The sequence below is a fragment of the Takifugu rubripes genome, chromosome 9, assembly GCF_901000725.2.
Source record: "Takifugu rubripes chromosome 9, fTakRub1.2, whole genome shotgun sequence".
NCBI lineage: Eukaryota > Metazoa > Chordata > Actinopteri > Tetraodontiformes > Tetraodontidae > Takifugu > Takifugu rubripes.
Genome location: NC_042293.1, coordinates 11,399,335 through 11,421,006, shown reverse-complemented (window position 1 = coordinate 11,421,006; position 21,672 = coordinate 11,399,335). Strand labels below are relative to the sequence as shown.

The 21,672-nt window shown below is 40.0% G+C and overlaps 1 protein-coding gene and 1 long non-coding RNA gene across 2 annotated transcripts; both read left to right on the top strand.

The window, feature by feature from the left end:
• Positions 1-8,566: 8,566 nt before the first annotated feature.
• Positions 8,567-11,060, top strand: avpr1aa (arginine vasopressin receptor 1Aa). Its single transcript, XM_003967480.3, has 2 exons — positions 8,567-9,630; positions 9,928-11,060. Exons 1-2 carry the CDS (start codon positions 8,679-8,681, stop codon positions 10,209-10,211), a joined length of 1,236 nt encoding a protein of 411 aa, XP_003967529.1. The 5' UTR covers positions 8,567-8,678; the 3' UTR covers positions 10,212-11,060.
• A 5,420-nt stretch (positions 11,061-16,480) lies between these two features.
• Positions 16,481-18,500, top strand: LOC115250989 (uncharacterized). The gene is made up of 3 exons (XR_003889525.1): positions 16,481-16,701; positions 17,276-17,355; positions 18,444-18,500. It is a non-coding gene; the product is annotated as an uncharacterized lncRNA (long non-coding RNA).
• The last annotated feature ends 3,172 nt before the right edge of the window (positions 18,501-21,672 follow it).

The window sequence follows — 21,672 nt, the reverse complement described above, 5'->3', positions numbered from 1 at the left end:
GCGTGAGACGGAGCAGTAACAGTACGCTGAGCCAAGGCTGTGTGAGACATCTTAAATCAGCACCAAGGCTAAAGCTGGTAGAGGTTTTGTATGGCAAATACCTGAATCCAAAGGGAGATAAAGGACGCTCAATGACCAAAAGCCACCTTCGTCTTTTCATGCAATGCAAGGTTTCTGCCACATTAGCGCGTGTGGTCATGGTGGCAAAGTAATGCCCTTATTTTTAGTCTGCTACATGTCTATAGATAGATAATGTGGACTCAACAGTCATCATGTCTTTCCAGAGGATCACCGTGGTTGGAGGACACTGTGAGGGCTGAATCCTGAGCAGTTTCCCAGGTCATTCAGGTCATTCTCATCAGAAAGGACAGTCACTGCGGGCATGTAAATCAGGAGCTGTTACATAAGGAGAGGTCTATTATTGTTCTGTTTACAGGCAGGAGAGCCATGGTATTATGAGGTGTCATTAAAGGCTGAGGATGGCCCAGGACACAATTAAATCATCAAAGGATGCAGAGAAGGAGGTAGTCAGAGTTTGTCTTTTAAACTATGATTATCAGCTGAGCCTCTAAAAGCATCACTTGATCCCTACTGGTAATGGTAGACGAACAACCACACTCACCATGTTTTTGTCTTCCTCAAATACTGGGAAAAATAGAGGAAAGGACTAACAGTCCGTGCTTTGCTTCTTTTTTTGCCACATCTTCATTCAGCTCAACAACAACATTCCAAAATTGGGAAAGACAACCCTAAAGGGAAGACTTGACTGAGAACAGTTCCAGCACGATAGCAAATTGCCGGTTCCTTGTGTTTTTCCATTATGATTGACCCAATACTAGAATGAAACCTCTTTTTACCAAATGAAATCTCCATTCTCCTTAAATTTCAGCAGTACGAATATAAAATTAACATCCCGGACCCGCTTTATGGTCGTTACCGAGCATTGTATCAAGAAGAAAAGGGCAAAACTGAATTTCATTGAATGAATGTGGACAAAACAATACCAAAAAGTGTCTGAAGTGTAAAATTATATCTTCTACTTCTGTCAGTGGGAGAAAACAAACGTCAGAATACAAATCTACATTCCAGACTGAGGAAAACATGGGGCATTGTGGGGCAGTCCAGACCTGTGGGCACCTTGGCCAGACATACTGATATCTAGCATAAATAAATCGGACTTAACCCACCAAACCACATCCTCATCCTGCCTTCTAATTAACATCTTCCACACACAGCCTCAGACAAATGGATTTACTATCATCTAGACACATCAAGAGTACACATTATTTCATTTATAATATCTAATTACAACCGTTATTTGTCTTTTACATCTTTTATGTGATATGCGTGTCATTTTTCTTTAACTAAAAATATTTACCAAATTGTCCTACGATTAGATTTGACACTGCGATGAACACTAGAATGGCTCAAAATAATAGTCTAAATGTGTATCTGGCTGAAGTTTCACAGGTTTTTAATTTAATAATGTCAGGGATGTGTCGCACAGGAGCCAAAATAAAATCTATAGCGCATAAGTTAAGACTTATCCCTTTGCCTCTTTAGGATGCAGCAAATATATATATTCAATCAGAACAGATGGGGCAAAAGGGCAAATTGAAGTGCTCGTTATCAGTTAGACCCTGAGAGCAGATAAGGCTATTTTTGTCCGCCCTGTACCTCTCGAAACAGGGACCAGACGATTCGATAACAACTTTTCATTGCATTCAAATTGATCGAGAAACTGGTCAATATTTTCTTTTATTTTTAAATACATGTTTCCCTTTGGAACGCCACGTTTCCTTTTTCATTCACAGTAAATGATATGATGCATGAAGGCAGAATGAAAACAGCACCAACATCTGTGCAACATAATCATGACGCTGTATTTGATGGTGACAGCTGACAATTCATGATGTTTTGGTGCTGTTACACTTTCTTGTTTTTCTTCCCTCCATGGCAGCATTCATTTGCAGGCTTATCAGATGGCCTGCGTGGTCCAATAGAGTTCTCAGGTTCTCACTGAGACAGCGTTGCTTTTAGATTCTCATTTTTTAAAATCCTTTGATGCTCTTGCAGACATTAACCCAGCAAATAAAGAATACTCCAGGGTAAAGCATGCAAATAAACCATTAACTTATTTCAGTCCAATATTCTGGGGGGGTTAGAAGTGCTCCTTTAATATAATCTACTTTTAAGTGTAAAAACTTCACCCATGAAGACCTTTTTCTGTGACTAAATCTACAGTCATCGCTCAAGTTGCATAAAGCGCCCGTTCCTGGATGTTGCAGGGGGTCACAGATCACGGGGTGAGAACATCGCTATCTAATCTCATATATATAATGAATCATGTCATGTGAGTTTCCCATAAACTCTGCCTGCAGGATGCACACGCACACAGACCCATCATGTCTTGTCCAAAAACTCACACACGCACCCTTTGGTCTTTCCACTCCATCCGTCTCAACATAAATATATATTTTTTCTGTTTGTGCTGGAATCATCATGCTATTTGGTCCCGCTCCAGATAGCTCTCACAGCCTCTCACACACACTATTTCTTGCATGTGTTTTTTTTTAACACGCCTCACAGAGACGTGCAAATCGACCCAGTTGGGAACAGGGATTAGGTGATACTATTCAAAGCTGAATGAATGAAGATCTTTTACTTTTCCTTCATTTTTGCATGACATAAGTGTTTGTACATCAAAAATGTCTCAACCTTTAAAGGCAAATAGTTTCCAGGGAAGAAACAGAAGGAATCTATAACAGAAATGCATCATAAAGTGAAGAAGATAAAAATTATTAGTATTGAAAGAGGGCCAAGTGTCACATATCACACTTAGTGTTCATCTAAATTGCTTAAGTGTCATTATTTTAAATACAAATAAGGTTTAATGACTTAATCTTTTTACCGGCGGGTGCTCTTGTAACAGATTTTGACATTGTGCAAACATTGCAGGGAGGCGGTAGGTGTAGTCTCAACACACTCTCGGGCTTGGAAATGATAGTGCTCATTTCCTCATGCTTATACTTCTTTCATGGAATTTAAAAGGAAAATAAATACCTGACAATCACTGATGAGACTCTGTTATCTCACACCTGCAGTAACCGGCCGTCTGTCACCGAGTGTGACATCTTATCCGCAGCGTACTCTTACCTACAGCCGAAACACTTCCTGTTTCCGAAACAACCCAAACAGTTCAGGAGAAGATTCAGTGGTGCAATAAAAAGATTGATGAGGCGTGATTGATGAAGTTCCATTTCCTTTCTCAACCTTTTGGCCTCAAATCAAATCTGTCGATGGTATCTGACTCGATGAAAGCTACGTAGACACAGACAGAAAGCATCACTGCAAAGGTTTATGCAGGGATTAGTCTTTATAGTTTGGCACGGATGTCACCGCAAATAATAAGAGGAGAGTTTTATTGTGATCGGCCACCCAAGGACTAAGCACAGATGCCAAAAGCAGTGAGCTGGGATCCTTATCTTGTTTGAAACAAATAACATGTATTTTCTGCTTAATTCTGTGAAAAGGGCGACTCGTTTCCATGGACACCAAAGGACTCACTCGTCTAATGGTGATGGGTGTGATATTACTATGTGTTGTGTGCATTATGACCTGATTATAAAATGCAAACCTTTATATAAATCCCTTTGTAAATTCCTTTTTTCATCTAAAGTGTTGGTGTCACTGGGCACTTGACTGTGTCTCCATGGCACTGAGGTGTTTATTTGAGCTCCCTGGGGGCAGAACCACAGCAGATGGTGTCTCTCTAACCTTCACTGCCGTTCACAGCAAATACTGATGAGGTCATCATAAATGTCACGGCCTATCTCCTTCTTAAAAGATGCATTGGAGATCAATAAGTAAATTCACTGATCACCATTGTCACGGCTCTTGGACCAGTGACTACATCCATGATGACCAGACCACAACAATCAAGGCTATACTAGCACATCCACAATAGATCAATAAATACACACAATCAATAAATAAAGAATCACATTTAATTGGTTAAAGCAGCGTGGTTGGTGTGACACATGAGGAATTGTCTTAGAATTTGCTGTACATGTATGATGTATGTGTATGTTCTTCTCCCCTTTTTGTCCTTTCCCTCTCCTGCACCAAAAATAGGACAGCAGCATTTGCTTATTGAGCTCCTCACCTGTGAAACCAATTTCCTGAACACTGAAGGTTTGCCAAGACTGCCAGCTCTTTCAAATCAGGCCTGAAAACCCTGTTGTTTCCGGCAGCTTTCTCTTAGATGTTCGGTCTAATTTTCTTGTCTTTAAATGCAACGTTTTTGGGGGGCAATTTACTCTTTTGTGATTCTTTCTCATGATAGAATTAAATCAACAGAGGCAGGGTATGACTATAAATATAATGGGCATAGATTTGAGTTTCAGTGTCATGCCTACTGCACCAGTTCTGCTCCATTTTCTTATAAAGAAAATATATCTGCATGAAATGATGCATTAAGAAAGACTAGCTAATATGATACTAATGGACTGGAGATCTTGGATAGGAGCGGATCATGGCCGTCAGAACTGAACAGCTATTATGGAGGACAAGTGCACAGCTAAACTCTGTGTCCAGTTGAAAAAAAATTCTTGAATTTTCAATTGGTTCATAGAATTTATGAAGCAATAGGCGTCACAGGGTTGTTTTTTAAAAAAAAGAAATCATGTCCTTTCTATTTATTCAAATGTTTTTAAAGGAAAACTGTTTTTTCATGATGAAAAATATGTAATAGAATGTTCTAAAACAGAATGTTATCATTTATAATTTGTTGAATCTTATCTAAGCAGGTTTGATGTTGTGAAAGGTGTCATCTAATCTTATCTTGCTTGTGAAATCAGAACAAGATCATTTTGCGTTTGTTACAATCCAATCAGAGATTTGGCTTGTTTTTTCTTTTCTTTATTAGCCTTGTACCAGAATGTGTTTGAAATAATAACAGACCCAAACTACTAGCAGATCATAATTCTTTCTCTTCTGTAAGTTTGATCCCGTGTTTCACAATGCCTCTCAGAATACCAGCATCATTAAATGCAGTTTAAGGTTCAGTTTCTCTGGCAACAGTTGTGGTTTTCACAGAAAGAGAGACCCACAGTGGCATTTATACTCACTTTTCTATACACTTTTGAGTGGTTATTTGTCTCTTGCCTCCTCACTCCTATTATCCCTCCTTTTGTGCTGCTCAGTCCCTTTACCTTAACTAATTACGTCAATGTCTATGTCACCTCCATAATTGTCTCCTGTCATGTTGGTAAGCTGCCTTTCACTTCCTTTCATCCTGTTTTCTGTAGTGCTCTTACATTTGTCCCTGTCTTTAATCATCTCGGGCCATGACCTGTGCTTAGTGTTGGCTCGAATTCCCTTGTGTTTTGTAGATTTGGTATCCTTATATTGACAGATCTTCTTGTGTATGACCTGCCTTTTAATCTGAAACACTCACGTCCTTAGATACATAAACGTCACAGCATATTCATGAGGCTCTAGCGAGTGTAATACTGCATCATTTCGAGATATGTTTCTTCCAGAATCAATATTATGGTAGGAAACATGAACGTATGTAGAAACAAAGAGACTAAAGCTAAACTCTGCCAGATCACCATAGCTTGCAGCTGGACACTTATGAATTCAGCATAAATGTGACCTACAGGGAACAGTATAGAAACCTGCAATTCCCCTTCCTACTGTATGGAGCCAAAGGGATCATTTTAGCGGAGGGTTTGCTTTTTTGGTGGAACATTCCTCCTTCAGCAGTGCTAATTTGAAATATTACTTTGTTAAAATAGGCCAAATTATTAATACAGTCTTCTGCTGAGTTGGTAAATTTCCCAGAGTTCTGTGTAAAAAGTAGCTTTGTTGGTTGGTTGAGCTGCATCTGGACGTCATCTTTTTAACATTTACCATTGCACCACATTGTTTTAAAGGTAAATGCAGCACTCATAGTTTGTTCATATGTCAAAGTTACATAACCAATGTGTCTTTGGAACATATTTTTATGATTATAAACATGTATGAATGATGTACCACAGCACTGGATGGGATTCAGTCCCAGCGGTCACGGAGAACATGTAAACTATCGACCTTACATAACAAATATATTTTAGGTGGCCTCCATGGAGCTCCCATATTTGGGGAGGACTCTTACCAAATCATAATCGTATGAATTAATTCAATGTAAAATATCAAAAGTCGTTTTCCATAAGAATGTACCTTTTTTTACTCTGACTGTTGACAGAAATATCATAAAGAGAAGCAGATGGACATGAAAGACATAACACAAAGCAGATGGAGAATGGCAAGCATGCAACTGCCGAGCTGAAATTTGAAGATGTAACGAGATGAATGCAGGGGTGAGTGCCATTGCCCCACCGTAATATGGTTCTGGGTTTGAGTCCAGCCTGGGCCTTGTGGAGATTAGATGTTCTCACTTGTTTTTTCTCTGGGTTCTCCTCCTACAGGACAGAAACATGCACAACAGGTGGTTTGGAGCTTAAACATTTTTCCTTTTCCATTGGACTCGTGAAGTGTCCAGAGTGTCGCTGGCTTTCATCTGGTGATTGCTAGGGGAGACTCCTGCACTCCACCCCGCGCCAACCCTTAAACCTGATTAGAAATGAGTGGTGGTGAGCAGAAAATTGCATTATATGGCTGGAATAAATGTTGGTCTTAAAATAAACGTCAGTGCTAAATGTCTTCAAAGGCGTTAACTGAAATAACGTCGTGATAATGACTTTTATAGCCTATAAATCATCCCTAGCCAGAAAGAAAACAAAAATCACCTTTGAAATCTTTCTAATTAGAAGGGTTGATGACGCGTAATTGGCTCCATTTGAGAACCCTCACAGATTTAGTAGAACAGCATGTGTTCCCGTGATTCCTGGGGGCCACATCCAACATCCGCACCATCCAAGTAGACTCCATGTTCTGATGCTAAGCAGACAATCCTAGCCTGAAGCTGTGATGACAGCATGGGGAAAACCTGTCAGGAGAGCATCTTCAAGGAGACATACGAAGTGATTAGGCTTAACGTTGTTCGTTCTAGCATGCGGAGATACCTATTCTGCTGCCCCTGACAAAACCCCCCAGGACAAGATAGGACTGCTTCTGAGTTAAAGGTGTATAAATCAGCCAAGTAACACAGTTTTCACGGATTGTCGCTGGTCAACTGAAGCCCACGGCATTAGAAACCTGCAAGAGCAGGAAATTTTAAAAATTGAGCTCTGGTTTCTGCTCAGTCTGCTCAGATGGCCATTGGAAATGAGAGACAAAAAAAAAAGAAGAAGAAGAAGATCTGGACGGAGAGTTCAATGTGAAAGCAATAAAGATAACTATCCTCTTTATCAGCACATGGATCAAATGAGTGTAATAGCTGCCAGATCCTCACAGCCAGTTCAATCATGTGCTTTTGTAATGGAAAGTGTAATAAACTTGTCGTCACCTAAAGATTAACCTCCTGAGATTTAGGAAATCACTGGTGGTCTCAGCACTGACCTCAAGTCATTTATGTGACCCTCTGCAAAAGAGTTATGAAGAATTACTAAAACATAGTAATAATCTATATAAACACACACAAATCTTAAACAGTCTTTCTTGTAAGAGGTTTTAGAACAACTTGTTGTCGAAGGAAATATGACAAAAGAAACCCTCTGTGGGCCAAAATGCCACTATAAAAATAATCTTAATCAGTCATTATTGCAGGTAGTTGTCACGTCAGCTTTTTAAAAGACATCGGTTTTGCTAACAATGGTTTAGGGGAGATAATTATAGCTTTTATTACCCAGGGGAAGCAGATCGCCAGACTCAGAGCTGTCAGCTTACTCAGTTTTTCCTACATTGCTGCTTTCGTAACCTTAGGCTCCAGTAATTTTTGCACTTATTGTACACTGAGACAGCATTGCTTTTTGTTAAACCTTCATGCTCTTTGTGTCACCTGGTACCTTGCCAGTGAGAATAATTAGTAATAGAAATGTGGGAGTTTTGAAATGAGCCCAAAGGGAAAAAAGTATAATGAACTGTGGATATGTCCTTTCTTTTGTTTGTCAACTGGAAATTCTTCCAAAAACCTCATTGCTCCTGCTATTATATCATTAATCACATGTTTTTTGGAGCTGAATTGTGACTTATCAAATGGGAAATGTGACACAGAGTACATGAAGTCTGGTGACTGTTAAAACAACCTTCAGAAAATAATGTAAACAGTCCATTACTGCCAAGAAGCATTTACTTAGAGGGCTACAAGCAACATTCCAGTGTGTTGGTCAACACATTCAGGCTGGGATGTGGAAGGGATGTTGATAACAGAGAATGGTGCTGCAAAAAATGTTAGAGGCCAAGAAAATATAAAAACAATATATACATCATATCAAAGCAAGACAGAACCGTAGGACATCACCAAGAAAAGAAATCGTTTCCTGGCGTGCGCGTAAAGAGAAAATGTCTGTGCGTGACTTCTGACAAATCACTGAAAACATTTTTTTGTTTAATTTTTTACAGTGTATGGCCCTTCCATATAGCATGTCTGTAACTTGATTCGAGTTTAAAAGCCCCGTCAGCAGGCACCAGTCAGAAAGAAGCGTGGCGCTCAGTGTGAACATCGGCTCCATATAGGGATCGGAGAAGCCCCTCTGGCACATATCAGCGAGGGCGCACAGAGGGGCAGTGCCATGCACACTCCCGATTATGCTCTGCTCCTGAACGGAGTGAACGGCTCTCTGGTTTCCAGGCCCATTGAATTGAACATGGGGACGTCGGGAAACAGCACCGAACTCCTCAATTCCAACGGATCGGATCCGTTTGCGCGAAACGAGGAGGTTGCCCAAATCGAGATAATGGTCCTGAGCATCACCTTCGTGGTCGCTGTGATTGGGAACGTGAGCGTCTTGCTGGCCATGCACAACACCAAGAAGAAGATATCACGGATGCACCTTTTCATCAAGCACCTCAGCCTGGCTGACCTGGTGGTCGCCTTCTTCCAGGTGCTCCCGCAGCTCTGCTGGGAGATCACGTTCCGTTTCTACGGTTCGGACTTTCTCTGCAGAATAGTTAAACACCTCCAAGTGATGGGAATGTTCGCGTCCACCTACATGATGGTAATGATGACCCTCGACCGTTACATCGCCATCTGTCACCCGCTGAAAACTCTCCAGCAGTCCAGCCAGCGCTCCTATATCATGATCATCTCCACCTGGATGTGCAGCCTGGCGCTCAGCACCCCGCAATATTTCATCTTCTCCCTGAGCGAGATCGAGAAGGGCTCGGAGGTTTACGACTGCTGGGCGCACTTCATCGAACCGTGGGGGGCCAAGGCGTATATCACCTGGATCACCGTGGGCATCTTCCTGGTGCCTGTGACTATGCTCATGATGTGTTACGGGTTCATTTGTCACAGCATATGGAAAAACATCAAATTCAAGAAACGGAAAGGGACGACCGGCGCCGCTACCAAAAACGGACTCATAGGAAAGAATTCTGTCAGCAGCATCACAACTATATCAAGAGCCAAGCTGAGGACTGTTAAAATGACTTTTGTGATAGTTCTGGCGTACATCGTTTGCTGGGCGCCTTTTTTCACCGTACAGATGTGGTCTGTGTGGGATGAAAATTTCCAGTGGGCTGGTGAGTACTCAAAAAGACGAAACGCAGTCGTGCCAACTACGTGCGTGAAGGATCCTTGTGCGCGCAGCTTTTACGCACAAGTATGGGAGACAAGGATTATAATGGCAAACATTTGTGGGATAGAAGGAGGTTTAAAAAAATGTTAATGTAATAAGAGTAGCTTGGTCAGTATAATTTGCTGTGTGCCTGCAGGTGTGTTTGTATTTATATCTCATTGTATTATTACAAGATCTGGCTTAAATTGCCATGTCAGCACCAGATGTTTTCTAAATTTTCTATATCCTCTGGGTTCTGTAGATTCGGAGAACACAGCGGTGACTCTCTCTGCGCTGCTTGCCAGTCTCAACAGCTGCTGCAACCCTTGGATATACATGATCTTCAGCGGTCACCTCCTGCAGGATTTCGTGCACTGCCTGCCCTGCTGCGTGAAAATGAACACTGACTTCAAAAAGGAGGATTCTGACAGCAGCCTCCGCAGAACCACGCTGCTGTCCAAAATGACCAATCGGAGTCCGACAGCCAGCTCTGGCAATTGGAGAGAACTGGACAATTCTCCAAAGTCCTCCAATGAGGTTGAGTAAAGTGGAAACCAGAGCAAGAGTGCAATTTGAAGGGAAAAAAAACCTAACAGAACACTTGGAATGTTATCAAGGTACACATTTTAGTAGCAATTATAAGAGTTTTACTGAAAAATACTGGAAATACAGAAGGGTTTAAAAACTGTCATCATTTGTATAAGAGAAAAGCAAAGACTCTGTTTGACAGCCATTTGCCTCGACACATTTGAACTTTTATCTCTTGTTAATGGCGCTTGTGCTAGTATAATGCTGCCCTGTGGTGCCACTAAGCATCCTTTGGGTGTGCAACCATCTTCAACGCTCCGCTATTGATCGTGATTGATTTCCTTCAAAGAATATGTCAGTGTGTGGGCTGTCAAAAAAAACAAAACAAGAAAAAACCCCTGTAGCGCTTTGGGTTTAACACTCACACATTCGAAGATGTGAATGTCAGCAGGCGTCAGTGATTTGATGAACAGAGACGACTCCCCTCCCGTGAGGAAAATGGTGGGGAGGGCTCACACATTCCACGCTCTATACGACAACACACTTCCTAATTCTTTCCTTTCCCCTTTCTACTGGGGGTAAATGTGTGTATTGGTGGTGGTGTGGTGGTGGGGGGGCCTCCAGACACAAAAACATTTATCTGCATACTCACTGTGAAATATTGTGTTGTTCATGCTATATAATATCAAGACACTATCTGGCGTATATTTGTACATAAAAGACATTTAATTATGGGAGTAATATATGTAAATAATTTGAATGTGAATTGTTTGTTCATTGTGCCTTATGCAAAATTAAAACAAAACAAAAAAAAAAGCCTAAATGTCCTATAAACACATTATGAAATATACAGAGTGTTGCACTGAATACAAGTCTGGCTTTGTCTCCTGTTTTTCCCCAAGCACAGCAAAGATATTAGATATTAGGTTTAAATTTTATTATTGTGCCACTGGACCCTGTGTTACTGTTGGAGGCAGCTGACTTTCCAATGCCAATGTAAGCCCTTATGCTACAACATGCCAAATTCTCCAGGTCACAGATTCCACCTAACTGGAAAATATATCAGGTAGAAATGGCCAAAATAGGTTTTTTTGCGGCAAAGCAAATTGTAATTTACAAACGTATTAATTGTCAGATTTTCATATTTAAACCGGATCACCTGCTTGTTGTTGTTATTTCCCTGAACCCTAGTTCAGAAAAACAAGAACAGTATCTTCTAACAAGAGTTATCATGGCTAAAACATATTTTGGTAGAAAGGAGTTATATTATTTCATGGTGACAAAGTCATTTTTAAAAACCATGATCTGACCTCTGGAATGTTTTCAATAGTGCAATATAACATCTAATGTAAATATCATTTAATTGTGTCATTATTCATTTTTTCCCCTAATTTTTATATAAACTAATGAAAATCAACTTATAAATAATTACAGTTTAGCAAATTATTTGCTATTTGCATTATTCTGTGATTCATAAATGGTTTGAAAAGAGTAAAACAAAAGCAGGATGATTGTAAATACCTCTGTCATTTTAAGAAGAAGCATTTGATCCTGTGGCTCTAAGCGTTCCACCATTTTGAGCTTCGTGGTTCTATCTCATCGACGTACATGGGAGTGGATTCAAGTCGATAATGGCAGAGACGATTATGAAAGATGAGATGGTGATTCTAGTGTTTCAAAAGGCGACTTTAAGAATCAGGTAATCTTCACTTCCATCAGCGTCGGCATCTGTGCAGGAAATAACTCAGGAAGGAGCACCAGTTTAGCTCCCTGGCACATATTTCAGATTCCTAGTTAATCACCAGCCATGTATCTTATTAGACATACCAACCATTAGCACCAGCCTTTCAGGCCAGCCACAGGAACACAGTCTGGATACAGCTGTCAGTCAGTGTGTAGACAAAACAAATACTCCAGGAGAGACTGAGGTTCCCCAAAGAACCTAAACGAGATCTCAGTCCAGCCTCAACAGTTACAAAGCAGATTATTTAAATGATTATGAAATCAAAATGATCAGCATAGACTTTGTTGCGATCTAAACATAGTCATTATTTCGAGCCAGAGCATTTCTGTGTCTAAAATGAATTAAATCAAAAGCAAATGCCTCATATTTCTTTTATTTTCCCTCAGCTGTGCTTCCAGATGGAGTTACTTAAAACTGGTCGGAACACTAAAACCAAAAACAAATAAAAACTTTATTACACTGGTTTAGCGTGTAAACTGAGAGCTGGGTCGATTTGGGTTAATGGCTGTTCTTTGTTCTTTTAGTGTCTCAAATATTACTGTCTGCGGTCCAGCACTCATATAAGAGGTTTATACGTAGTAACACATGCAGTATTATACAAACTACATATGACCTTTTCCTTTATATGAGTGCTGGTTTAGTAATGAATGATTGGAATATTTTATATTTGCATGAAAGACATATAATTTATTCAAATATGCAATCAAATTGAAAACCATAAAGTAAAAATAAATAACACTTGTCAAATTTGATCCATCTGTCTCTGAAAGTGTGTAAAATGGCAAAAAGACAGAAATATTTTAAATGAAAGTACTTTGAACATTAAATAAAAATTAAACACACATTAATTAACATTCAGACACACGTCGGTGTGCAATGAACATAACAAGTGCCACTTTTGTTGTTTCTTAGCCCCTGTTTTCCAGGATGCAGATTAGAAGACACGCCATTGTTGGACTGCTATTAAAAGAGTTTTATAAAGCCTTGTGTGAGACTAATGCTAAGAGTCCCATATCCTTTTTTGGTGATTAAACAACTTCCACCATTTTTCCCTGACAGGAAATGAGTCCTGCTCTCTGGATACCGTATCCACAGCTGGCTTTCCTCCACTTGATATCTTGAGCTTTCATCGACGATCCAACAAAATATCGAAAAATTAACAATAAAAGTAATGTTTGCAAAGTCACCGTTGTGGCAGGGTTTGAAAAATGAGGTTTGAATTTTTCAAAAATGTTTTGCCATAACTCCAGCCAGTGTTGTTATTATTAGGGTTTCACACAAATGCAGGAAAGTGTTAAAAGACTCTGGTCTACAGTCAGAAAACAATATAGGACAGACATTTCCTTACTGTTGTAAAGTTTAATGGCCCTCAAAAGGTCACTCATCTCAAGTAAACAACTTTACAAAACCCCTTACCTTACATGTGACCTTGTGGAGAAAATAGTAAATAATACTTAAAAAAAAAAAAAAAAAGAAAAGACTGCTGTATATGAGATCTCGTTTTGTTTACTCCAAACTGTTCTTGCCTCAATTTTTGATTATGAGAGGATTAGAAGCATTATTACAAAAACTGGCTTTGTGTGAGTTGGCAATAATTCCATTTTCCAATTGTATAAACCACTAACAGTTGTAATCAGACAATTTGCAAGTACTCCACTGATTAAAATGCTAAGTCAAATTTGGCATTAAACTGTCACTGATCACATGTGATCAGCTACTCTGACTATCCCCAAACCAAGCTGTGCATCTGTTTTGCAGCTTTCTATTGATTCTGAATCATTTCTCAACAGTGACTAAGAGCTAAAGTCTGAGATTTATGTTCATTATTCATCATGATTCATGCTCGCAATCCCCTCTCTGGCTTCATGGTCCTCCTCGTGCTGAATGGGCCTCATAACCTTCTCCTCTCAGCCGTCCACAGCTCGTGCGCTATCTTAACCTTTCTATTTTTGGCTATGACAGGTTTACACAGAAAACAACAATTGCACAAAAGAGCATATAAGACTCATTTCTCTTGAAAGGTTTTTTTTTTTTTTTTACTACTTTTTTACTTTGATTTTCTTTTCTTGTATTATGCTCACAGCATATGTTATGCAGATTTTTTTTTGGTCTCTTCTCAAAAAAGAAAGGTTATTTGAAAGTCATTATTCCTCCAGCAGTGTTTGATGTGCAGGATCATAGCATGGCATCTCATGAAGGTTATAAGCAGACTGTACGTTTGCTCTGCAAATGTCAAAACCAGGTGGAAATCAAAGAAAGATCCAAGCAATAGAGATGGAAGGCTTCTCGATATGTTAGAACCCCTTCTTTTGTGTCTCTGACCTCACAGAGACACACACTACACCTCATGTATTAACATAAGACTAATTATAAACCTGTTGCTGTTGCCGCAATTATTTTCACTGCGATTGGCATGTTATTCTAAACGTTTTAAATGTTTAAACATTCTTATATAAGGTACGACCCACAGGCCGAGGCGGAATGCACAAACACACACCACAGCTACTAAAATATGCGTAGCGTGTGATGTCTTTAAAGCGGGGTTGTTTCCTGGAAACCAACAGCAGGTAATTGGTTACATGAAAGACTAATGAAATGTCACTGTGAACGTTGTCACTGATCACATCCACACAGAAAAAGTGACAGCCTGTAAATGTGAAAGGCCTTTTTTTAACAATCTGTTGGCAGGGAAGATGATGTGTTGATCTGAATGTTTCCTGGGCCCGATTAACAGGGTGATGTGGCTGAATATCATCTTCAACATGACCGTGCATTGTATCAGTTTGTTTCTTGCACCATTTATTTTCTTTACCAAAACCTTTATTCACAAATTAGGATCTAGTCTGAGCTTTAATCTTCTTAAAGATCAGAGAAAATCCATTATGAAGCTCTGAAATGTACTGGTGTTGCATACAGTCAGGCCATAAACATTACACACACTGTAAAAACATTATTAACACACAACCTCAGTGTCCACGTCCTGTACCTTACGTCGGTCACAGTCAATAAGGATAAGCGATCTCTTCAGTGAATGACAGGGTCAGGAGTTCTCTATGCTTCAAGGACAAGAGTTATGGCAGCAAGACCTTTTGGTGTGTCTCTCGCACGTGCTCCACATGCCAGCGGTGGATTTAGTGATTTGCTGGCTCAAGGCGAAAGCAGGCATGTTGTCCTCTCTATTATAAGCCCAAAGTATTTAAGAAAGTCCTCATTTCAACATGACAGAATTTTCTTGGTTGTATTTTTCTGCATTAACAGGGCCTGTAACCCATAACGAGAGGAAGTAAATCACTAGAGATGCATTTAGCGACATACTTTGTTTCTTTTTGCCGTTCAGGTTAGACACATATCAATGAAATGTTCACTAAGACCCACTTCCTTAGTTAGTCACGGCAGCAAAATCCTCTCAAGCTTTTTAACATCTGGATTTTAGGGAAGCACAATTACTAAATGAAGAGTAAAAACAACTACTAACCCTGAACATAAACTAGCTCTGGACTTCTTATGTCCCCTCCGGCTATTATTATTAAGTAGCTTGTCAGCGCCACTATGCCAATCTTGATTACCCAATAACTGTGACATCCATTTCAGGAAGGTCTATAGCAGCCCCAATAATTCACCTTGAATCTCAATGAGAAAGCTTGCCTCAAGAGACATCTAACTAATATTATGCAAATAATATATAGTTCCTTGTTCATTATTTCATCATGTCATACAGGTACTCTTATCAAAGGCATGCCTGAAGCTGAAATCATTAAACATTAAGGCAAAATGGGATGTGAGGACCAACTTGCACCCTCAGTTGAACCGTGCAGAATCTAACCAAGCCACATGTGGAATGTACCGGTACCTGGGAGCTCAATGGCTCCTGTATCCCCTGGTGTAAATTAAAATAATCTCCCCTGCAGTCTGGTGAAAGAGCATTTGTATGGATAGGGGCTCCCACAAAGTCCTCATTTCCTCTCTGTGCAAGTGTCATTTTTAGAAAACCATATATTGTCTCCATGGTGGGTTTACATTTACTGGCTAATAACTAAAACAGTCAAGGCATACTGTAATCTGGATCAGCAGCGACATTTTATATATATATATCACCTTCTCAATCCTCTATAGTTTCATCAGTCATGGCAGTTTGATGAGACTTTATTTTAATATTTTTGAAACATTGTAGATCAAAGAATTATATGTATGTAGAACGAACAATATACCGTAGATGAGAAAAAATATCAGCAAATGATCATTGAGAAACAGAAATACAGACACACCTTAAATCCCCATTAACCTCAAACAGTCCTTTCAAGTTGCAAGGAGCACACAAAATGTCTTCACTACCCAAAAATGTCCTAACTTTATTAGTATTGAGTAATTTGATACACAGAAGGCACAATAACGCACAAACACCCTTGTTGTTTAGGCTTTGCGATGACTTCCATGCACTGCCCCTTACACTAACCATCAAAATGAAATGCCTAACCCCAACCTTAACCCAACAAACCAACCCTAAACCTTTACACATCCCTTTAAAGTAGTGAGGAAAATAAATAAAAGTCTTCAGTTCCCAAAAATGACCCACTAGGATGTACAAGAGCACACACATTTACTCATACACAAGTGAACTACACAAACTGCATTCATCTCCATCATCTTCATCATTCTGACTCTGTACTGGCCCAACGCGAGTAGAGGACAGTGGGGGATTGGAGAGGAGCAACACTGGCCTCCAAAGAGTCTTCTGAGTCTGCTCAAGGATGGGCACCAAGAAAGGTAATAATTTTCAAGTGTGGGGGATCTCTGGCTGTTTGAGTAGAAAATGTCAATCTTGAGCATTTTGCAGAGGGAGAACTGAAGTCCTGGAGGATACTGCGGACTTTAGCTTGTTCCAAACTAATTTGTTTATTCTATTCTCTCTTTTTAAGAATTATTTTTGGGCTTTAGTAGTCATTTGATAAAGACCGGAAGGGGGGGGGGGGGGGGGGGGGGGGGGGGGCAGTAACAATGTGCACATAATGACCTGAGCCTGAACCACATTGAAATGTAGCCTTTGATCTTACGGCACACAATCTGTGCCCCCTGGAATTGAAAAAATATGAAAACTTTTCAGAAACTAAAGATATGTGACTGTATTTATGACAAAGGAGTGAGGTTCGCGGCACTTTTCCCTTATTTTATTCACTGAAAAGTGGAAATGCTGAATGAAAGCTTACACATCTGCGATCCAGCTCAAGCATGTGACTGCCACAAAAAGGAACTAAGTGGAAACATGCTCAAGATGATAAAATGGACACCAGCTTGGCAAATCATCCTTTCCACCCTTAATCCCTAATTCTTTTCTGTTGAGGTCAAGAATCATTCAGGATGAGCTGCGGCAAAGCGGCGGCAGCTGTGCTGTCAGAAAAAAGGACGATAACAGGACTAAAAGTAAGAAAACATTTGGGCTCCTTGTCCTCATCCAAGGTTACATTCAGGGCTTTTCTTCACAGTCAATCAAAATTAAGTGGTTTTATAAGTACTGTTTGCCAGAGAAAGGTAAAAAGACAAAGTGATGGCAGATCACACGTGGTAGGAAATGCATGTGGGTCATCCTCTTTGTTGAAATTTACCTAAGTACCTTATGACCCTCATAGATAAGTGACCTGAAACATTCTTAACATCTACCACCCAATAAATCTCTAGGCAGTATATCTGTCACTACTTTTGAGGGATTAGGGAATGAGCAGTGGATCTCTGTAATATGGTCACAGTGGGATTTCAACTGGGCTCTTTTGTGATTCTGCACTGAATAGCGAAGCTCCATGAGACATTTTTTATGAATTTGTGCGACTCGTGCAAATCCTGGGCTTCGTCCGTGCGTTGCACAACTCTAAAACACATGGATGTCATTGAGAAGGTTCAGAAAACTAAGGTAACCCATGGGTTGACAAAGATCATTACTGTATTTGGAATGCAGGACCTTCAGGCACAAAATAACAAGCCCCATTGTCATTCACAGCTGCGGTGAAAACATCCTGCCAAGATTATGATATAACTCTCTAATTTACAGTGTGAGATAAAGCGTGCAGAAACTTTTGGGTCTTATATAATTTAGTGTCTATCAAAATTGTACGTTTTTCATCACACATGGTCACAATCAACCCCTTTGGCTGATACAGTATTTCAGTGTTTACACTATGTAAACAGCTCTGTCAAAACCATTAGTTAATGGCTGAGCAGGAAAAGTTTACATTTACACCAACCATCCCAGATTTCTTAATGTCATTAATGGATTACACACATCTGAAATTTGCATCTATCACATTGAAACCTTAAAGGATGAGTGAAATGGTGATGGCCCATTGTTGAGTCCATAAAGATCAGAGTGATGTCATCCTTCTGCCTGCATTTTAAGAGGTGAAAGGCCTATCGACCGCTTTACTGAATCATTTGTCTGAAGCTTCCAAATCTATTTACAGACAATCATGAATCAGATCATCCCCAGGTTAATTTGTTGCATTCTCTCTACCTTTCAGACCCGCTGCAGAGAAGAATGCTGCCACATTCACCAAAAGCTATCATTTATTCTGCAGGCTGAAGGCTCTTTTAAGGTCTCTTCAAACTAAAGAAGATTTTTTAATGACCTTAGACTTAGAGTCACCTTTGGGTGAAAATTAGTGGATTTTCACTTCCTTTGTTTTGCTAAAGCTCTGACTAATGAAGAACTTCATCAACAATGCTTTCACACAGAGTCTCCACTTTCTCAACTGCTGAAGTTTTTATCTTTTCCAGATGCTCATGGATGTCTGGGACAGCATTCTCTCTTCTGACCCTCTTGTCCATTTTTGACCATTCCTAACCACTCAGATGAAGACAAATGCAGTATCCCTTTAATTATGTGTGGATGTAGGTTAACTGAACTCCAGGAGCTCTCCAGTGACTTAGGAGTGTTTTTCTAACCATCCGTGAATCGGCCGTTCTGTCAGTTGCTTCAGAAAGCATTTTATCTTTGCAGCAGGGTCATCCATGTCCACAGATCCTTGGATTGAGATCGTTTAAACTGCCAGTTTGTGTTGATTCAAAAACAAAAAGACATTTTTCCCTTCTCGTTGCTGTCGCCGGGCCAAAGCTTGTGCAAAAGCTGAGTTAGATATATCTTCCTGGACATCCTGCTATGGGGGTGTTTTGGTCAAGTCTGGGTGAAAGGAGACCCCCATCACAGTCCGAGGGCATGCGTGAGAGATTACATTTACCATCAGGCTTGGGAAAGCCTCAGCGTCCGAATGGAGGGGCTGGTGGAAGCGTCTGGGGAAAGGATGTGGTCTGGGCTTCTTTGCTGACACTGCAGCACCCATGACATGAACCCAGATAAGCAAATTATGTGATAAGATATGGATAGCAGTATATCTTCAGACAGATTCTGTAGATTTTGTCTTTGTTGTCTTTTTTTCTTTCAGAAATATTTCGCAAGGTGAGGGAGGTTTCATTTTTGTTACATCTTACAAAGCTTTGTTACAATGTGGGAGTTCACAAAAGCATTTGAAGACAAGGTAACATTTGGAAAAAGAAAACTGAGATGACCAGATGACCTTTCAATATGCCGGTGTAAAACTATTTCTTTTTCCAGGGTTGTTGAAAAGACTGGGATAACCCTACAAATTACACCAACCCATCACTAAAACATGTGACAGGAAATGACAGGACAATAGAAAGCATCTGTTGTGGCTTTTCCCACAACAAACACCTTCATTAAAATGTCACTGATATGATGATAATGGAATTTAGATTACAATGCATTAAGGTACCAATTGCTGGTAGGTTTCATCAGGGGAAACATCAGATCTAATGCTTGGCTACATTGTTTGCGTTGTTATACTATGAAGTCACACTTAATGGGGGGACATTTTATCAATATATGATCAAGCAAGCATGCAGTTGCGTGTGAAGTGTTTGAAGCCTTGTTACTGAAGCATAGCTCATTATTCAACATTACCAGTCTCCTGAGAGTCCTATGCACTGTAATATATTCATAATATTATATATGCTGATGCAGTCACAACAGAATCTCGACATTAAGGTATCCAAAAGTAACAGCTTTCTTGAGAGGTTTCCAATATTTCTATAATACCAAAGGTGCTACTATTATAATCTTGTATGTTCTTAACCCGTCAAACAGGGAAGCTAACCTCCAGTGAGAGAATGTGAGGAAAAAACTGACTGGACAAATTACTTCTCCAACACACTGCTTAACATATGGAAACATCTGGCTGCTTTTTTTTTCTGTTAGAAAGCTGGAAAGTTTTAGCTGCCAGCATTGTTTGCTTCCATTCATCATCCCGGATATTGCTTTGAAAACCAAGAAGGCCGTTTGCAAAATGACATCCCGCTCTTGGGGAAACTTAAAAGAGCATGTGCATTGGGGCGCACGATGTAGGAGCCTACACTGATTACAAGAATGTCACTGTGGTTGTTTTCGCACCAGCAGTGAGGCGATGTAAGCCAATCACACAGTGATACCTTGTATTGTGATGGCAAAAGCAGGATGTGTCATATTTACAGTACAAATTGCTGACCATTGTCTCGGGCAGAATCCACCTCTGTGTGGCAGTCATCCAACGCAATGTTCCAGCAAGATCAATTTAGACTTCTTCCAGACATATGAACACACCAAGAAAGTATTTCTGGTAAAAAAAAAAAAAAAAATCAAAACAACTCCCAAGAACTGTGAAGTAATTCATCTGTTGCAAAAGGGCTTATTTCACAATTTCACAATTTATTCTGGATCCTTTTTGTATGATTTACAAGCGCTGTTAAGTTGTTTTTTAGACTTTAGTCTGAAAACAGTGTTTTGTTTTGAGTGTTTTTTTTCTAAAATCGCTGGGAGACCCCGCTTCTCCTCCGCCCTCACACTGTGGTCTCGTGGATGCCGATAAATCACTCCACATCAGGTCTGACTATTGTACCGAGTAACTGTGTGTGCACCAACTCGCTCTTTCCTTTTTGAGTCCCAGCTGAGGTGACTTCAGTGGTGGTTCAGTGTTTTCCAAAGTTCGAAACCAACTTAATGATGAGAAACAGGCAAATCCCTTCCAGATGTTTCACCCACTGTCTCTCATTTTGTGAAGTCCCCAGATTTTGGAGGGATTTCCTGTGCATTTACAGCAGCATGGTGGGTCCCCAATGTCCTTTACGGAAGGGAAAACATAAACACGTTTGTGGCTTCGCTTAATGGATCCACGGATGGTTCAACAGTTGATACTGCTGAACTGTTAAGTAAAGTTTAGTGTTTTGTTGTGTTTTCAGGAAGTCAGCCTGCCATACTCATTTTAATTCTGGAAAAAAGTTATTTCTTTGGCTGTTTTGCTTCTTCTTGGGAATCTGTAGAATCCTGATTTAGACAAGCCTCACTGAATAACTCCTAGTAAACTTTCCCACCTTGACATAAACATAGCTGAACATTTTCCCTTACTCATGCCTGCTTTTTCTGTGGACAAAGTGTCCTTCAGATGTAGCTGTGCCACACATTGATAAGACAAGCACGCATACATCCTTCCATGCATTCTCGGGGTCAAAAGGAGACCAATAGGGACAATATGTGGAAGAGGATATTTCAGCAGTCCCTTCCTGAAACATTTGTGGCTAAAAATGAGGGTACTCTAAAGTTGCTGTTTACAATTCATCACACAGACGTTTTCTAAAATGATCAGCTCTCTGATTACAAAGAGGAGACGATGGCCATTGATTTCCTGTTTTATTGCCTCAGAT